Source organism: Colobus angolensis, unplaced genomic scaffold, assembly GCF_000951035.1.
Source record: "Colobus angolensis palliatus isolate OR3802 unplaced genomic scaffold, Cang.pa_1.0 Scaffold5, whole genome shotgun sequence".
Lineage (NCBI taxonomy): Eukaryota > Metazoa > Chordata > Mammalia > Primates > Cercopithecidae > Colobus > Colobus angolensis.
The window spans coordinates 2,178,375-2,183,149 of NW_012118487.1; the positions used below are offsets into that span (position 1 = coordinate 2,178,375).

General features: G+C 42.3%; 2 protein-coding genes across 2 annotated transcripts in view; one reads left to right on the forward strand and one right to left on the reverse strand.

Annotated features, from left to right (window-relative positions):
• Positions 1-4,775, forward strand: part of UFSP2 (UFM1-specific peptidase 2) — a 26,892-nt gene that overhangs the window by 20,340 nt on the left and 1,777 nt on the right. Inside the window, exons 10-11 of the mRNA XM_011959539.1 lie at positions 524-600; positions 2,955-3,079. Coding sequence (XP_011814929.1) covers positions 524-600; positions 2,955-3,079 — 202 coding nt within the window. The remainder of the gene's footprint in view (positions 1-523; positions 601-2,954; positions 3,080-4,775) is intronic.
• The window catches only part of ANKRD37 (ankyrin repeat domain 37), a 9,284-nt gene continuing 5,554 nt past the window's right edge, over positions 1,046-4,775 (reverse strand). Inside the window, exon 5 of the mRNA XM_011959538.1 lies at positions 1,046-1,199. Within this exon, the coding sequence (XP_011814928.1) occupies position 1,199 (1 nt within the window). The 3' untranslated portion in view covers positions 1,046-1,198. The remainder of the gene's footprint in view (positions 1,200-4,775) is intronic.

The following is a 4,775-nucleotide window of genomic DNA, read 5'->3' on the forward strand; positions in this document are numbered from 1 at the left end:
AAAAAAAAAAAAAAAAAATTTTGCAGTTTTCGCGTTGATTTCAGAGACACGTTTTAGTCTGAGACTCCACTGTTGTGTAGACAGGTCGGTATTTTGGGTCCCAATGTAAAGATGAGGAAATACAGACTTTAAGAAGTGCACCAACAAGAGGGCAAGAACCCAGCACTTAACACTCATTCTTCTGATCAGTCCATCCATAAGAACTCCCTGAGCACCAAGGTGACATTTTAACTTCATGTGAATAAACCCAGGCCTCCTTTACGCAGTCCAAGAAGCAGAAAATCAAGGTCTGTTAGCTTCTTAACTAGCACACTTAGCGACCTGAAGTATTTTGAGTTTATGTTGCTTTAAATCGCACAGTTTAATTGTTCTGTCAGTTCCGTACCACTTTTTTTTTTTACATTTATATAGTTTTTCAATAACAACCCGAAAAAACAAGAATGTAGGAAACATTGTCTCCTAGCTCATTATTTGGCCTTAGTGTTGGAAGTAATTCATCTGCTAGAAAATGGTTTCTTTCTAGCCAAGGTTCAGAAATGGCGTCTCAAGGACGGGAACTGGCTAATCATTTCCAAAATGAAGGAACTCCAGTTATGATCGGTAAGCTGTTTCAGACATCGTTTTCGGTAGAGTGAGTATTATGTAAAACTTATCATTGATATAAATATGTAATGTTGCATAAAATCAGTCATTTAAAAAATTTTGAAATTAACTTTTACACCATATGTATGGATCTCTGGATATTGAAAAAAATTTCCTATGTGGCTTAAGGGTTACAAAACAGATTATAATAACCAGAAGAAGTAAAGGCTGAGAAATGGTAGCTATGTTCAGACATTTAAAGAGCTGAGAGCAGTATTAAAAAGAGGAAACGGTCACTCAGCTGAGCTTTGTAAGTTATGACTTTGTTGCTAACTTGGCTGGCTTTGTGACATTTTGCAAATTACTTACCTCTCTGGATTTTATCTGTAAAATAAAAAGATTGGATTAGCTGATCTAAAGATGCTTCATTCTGTGAAGAACAAGACCTGTTCTGTGATGACAGAAGGCAAGCTGAGACTAGTGTGTAAGAAATGGAGGTAGAAACTGGGTGTAGTGGCTCACACCTAGAATCCTAGCACTTTGGGAGGCTGAGGCAGGAGGATAGCTTGCATCCAGGAATTTGAGACCAGCGTGGGCAACATGGCCAGACCCCATCTCTACCAAAAAAAAGAAAATACACAAATTAGCCGGCATGATAGTGTGAGCCTATAGTGCCAGCTACTCAGGAGACTGAGATGGGAGGATTGCTTGAGCCCAGGAGGCTGCAGTGAGCCAAGAGATCCACTGCTCTCCTGCCTGAGTGACAGAAGTGAGAAACTGTCTCAAAAAAAAAAAAAAAAAAGGAAATGGAAGTAGGCTGATGTCAGCAAAATATCAGAAAGAACTTAATGAGTAGGCCGGGCCCGCTAGCTAATGCCTGTAATCCCAGCACTTTGGGAGGCTGACGGGGGCGGATCACTTGAGGCCAAGAGTTTGAGACCAGCCTGGCCAATATGGCAAAACCCTGTCTCTACTAAAAATACAAAAATTAGCTGGGTGTAGTGGCACGCACCTGTAATCCCAGCTACTTGGGATGCTGAAACAGGAGAATCGCTTGAGCTGGGAGGTGGAGGTTGCAGTGAGCTGGGATTGCCCACTGCACTCCAGCCTGGGTGACAGAGCAAGACTGTGTCTCAAAAAAAAAAAAAAAAAATACCAGGCACGTCGGCTTATGCCTGTAATCCCAACACTTTGGGAGGCCAAGGTGGGCGGATCACGAGGTCAGGAGATCGAGACCATCCTGGCTAACACAGTGAAACCCCATCTCTACTAAAAAAAATACAAAAAATTCGCTGGGCGTGCTGGTGTGTGCCTGTAGTCCTCGCTACTCAGGAGGCTGAGGTAAATAGAACATACAATCGGGTTTTACACCGAGATGTTCCATTGCCCAGGACAGGCAGGAGACAGATGCTTTTCTCTATCTCAACTGCCAAGAGGCCTTCTTTCCTCTTATATTAATCCTGCTCAGCACAGACCCTTCACGGGTGTCAGGCTGGGGGACGATTAGGTCTTTCCCTTCCCACGAGGCCATATTTCAGACTATCACATGGGGAGAAACCTTGGACAATACCTAGCTTTCCTAGGCAGAGGTCCCTGCGACCCAGGAGGCCATATTTCCGACTATCACATGGGGAGAAACCTTGGACAATACCTAGCTTTCCTAGGCAGAGGTCCCTGCGATCTTTGGCAGTGTATGTGTCCCTGGGTACTTGAGATTAAGAGAATGGTGATGACTTCACAAGCATACTGCCTTCAGGCACTTGTTTAACAAAGCACACCCTGCACAGCGCCAAATCCTTTAAACCTTGAGTCACCACAGCACATGTCTCTTGCAAGGACAAGGTTGGGGGTAGGGTCACAGGTTAACAGCATCTCAAATATAGAACAAAATGGAGTCTCTTATGTGTACTTCTTTCTATATAGACACAGTAATAGTCTGCTCTCTCTCTTTTCCCCACACTTTTATAGTTTAGAGCAGTCCATTTTAATGCTATTTTAGATCAGGTTAATAGGCAAAGTATCTTTTGTTTTTTTTGAGTCTTGCTGTGTCGCCCAGGCTGGAGTACGGTGGCATGATCTTAGCTCATTGCAAGCTCCACCTCCCAGGTTCACACCATTCTCCTGCCTCAGCCTCCTGAGTAGCTGGGACTACACGCACCTACCACCATGCCCAGCTATTTTTTTTGCATTTTTTTAGTAGAGACAGGGTTTAACTGTATTAGGACCTCGTGATCCGCCCACCTTGGCCTCCCAAAGTGCTGGGATTACAGGCGTGAGCCACTGCGCTGGGCCATAATCTGTCTTTTTAAATTGAATAGGCATTTGACATTTGTTTATGCCTTCATTCTTATTTCCTATTTTTTCTTATATAGGGGGAGGAGTTTTGGCCCACACGATACTAGGAGTTGCATGGAATGAGATTACAGGGCAGATAAAATTTCTGATTCTAGATCCACATTATACCGGTGCTGAAGACCTGCAAGTTATTTTGGAAAAGGTAAGTATCCATTGAACACAAATTGAGACACAAGGCAAAGAACCTAGAAATGAAGGATCACAAACTGGCTGGTAACAGAAAGACAGCAAGCTGAGGGCAGAGATCCTCCCTGTGAGGAGACCTTCTGAGGCTGTTTTAAGTAGCCCTCTCTGTATAGGGAACGTGCAGGAACAAAGCACACTGCAAAAGACAAAATGTAGATTTATAGAAACTTTCTCAGTTAGTAAAATTAATAATAGGACACACACTCATAAATATATTCCTTTGGAGATTTTAGAGCTTTCATAAACAAATGTATCAAAGTTTATCAATGTCTTAAAATAGATGAGTGGAATATATAAACTTTTGAAATTTCAGAAGTAACCAAAAGATAGCTAAGCAGTATGCTAGACATCATGGAGGCTTGACTAATTTTAATTTATTTACATATTACCTAATCTCACTCTATAAAGGGTTTGAAGTTGATACATGTCTAAGAGGATTTGTTCTTACTTACAATAGCAGGTAAGGGAGGTAAAAAGTTGTTAATTCATAGGCAACTAATTCTTACATATGAAAACTCAACACCAAGTCTTTAGGAGAAAGTATTCTTTAGGAGAAAGTATTGTAAAACATAATTAACTTGAATTTTAAGTAACATTTATCTTCTTTGCCAAATACATTGAAATTGCAGAGAATACATACTTTTAAACCATAAACTAAAGATAAAATGTTTTAATACGTTAAAGAGTTATAAGCTGGGCGCGGTGGCTTACACCTGTAATCCCAGCACTTTGGGATGCTGAGGTGGGTGGATCACCTGAGATAAGGAATTTGAGACCCACCAGGCCAACATGGTGAAACTCCGTCTCTACTAAAAATACAAAAATTAGACAGGTGGGTGGCGGGCGCCTGTAATCCCAGCTATGTGGGAGGCTGAGGCAGGGTAATCACTTGAACCGAGGAGGTGGAGGTTGCAGTGAGCTGAGATGGTGCTATCGCACTCCAGCCTGGGCAACACAGGTGAAACTCTGGCTCAAAAACAAAAAAAAAAAATCAGTTTTGAATGTGTGTAGTCCAGTTGTCTTCTACTGTCAGTTTACTGAAGTCTTTTGTTTATGAGAAGGGTAAACATTAACAGGATGGACATGTGTTGTTACAGTTTTAAGTGTTTTTCCTTTTGCTTTTCTCTTTCACAGCATTTGGAATTTGAAGTCTCTAAAAGGTTTCTGACTGGTACATGTATCTTACTGAATATAGTAGCAGTACTCTTGTTCTGTAGCAAGGTGTTCATTCAGTATTTATTAAAGTACCTAATAAGTGCCAGGCACTGTCCTAAGCAGTAGTATTACACGAGGTTTTTAGGGAGCTAAAACCTTTAGTGTAGGGCAGAGGACAGTCCAAAAAGGCCTCTCAAGAAAAAAAAATGGTATCTCAGGTGCTTTTATGAGGCTGATGCTGTAGCGGAGCCCTGTAGAACAGTGAAAGCTACACTCCAGGTAGATCAGTGTGTCCAGAGCTAGGTGGAGGTGAGGCTGGAAGGACACACCAAGCTCAGTCAAAAAGGGTGGTCTTGCCGGGCGCGGTGGCTCACGCCTGCGGTCCCAGCACTTTGGGAGGCGGGCGGATCACGAGGTCAGGAGATCGAGACCATCCTGGCTAACATGGTGAAACCCCGTCTCTACTAAAAATACAAAAAATTAGCAGGGCGTGGTGG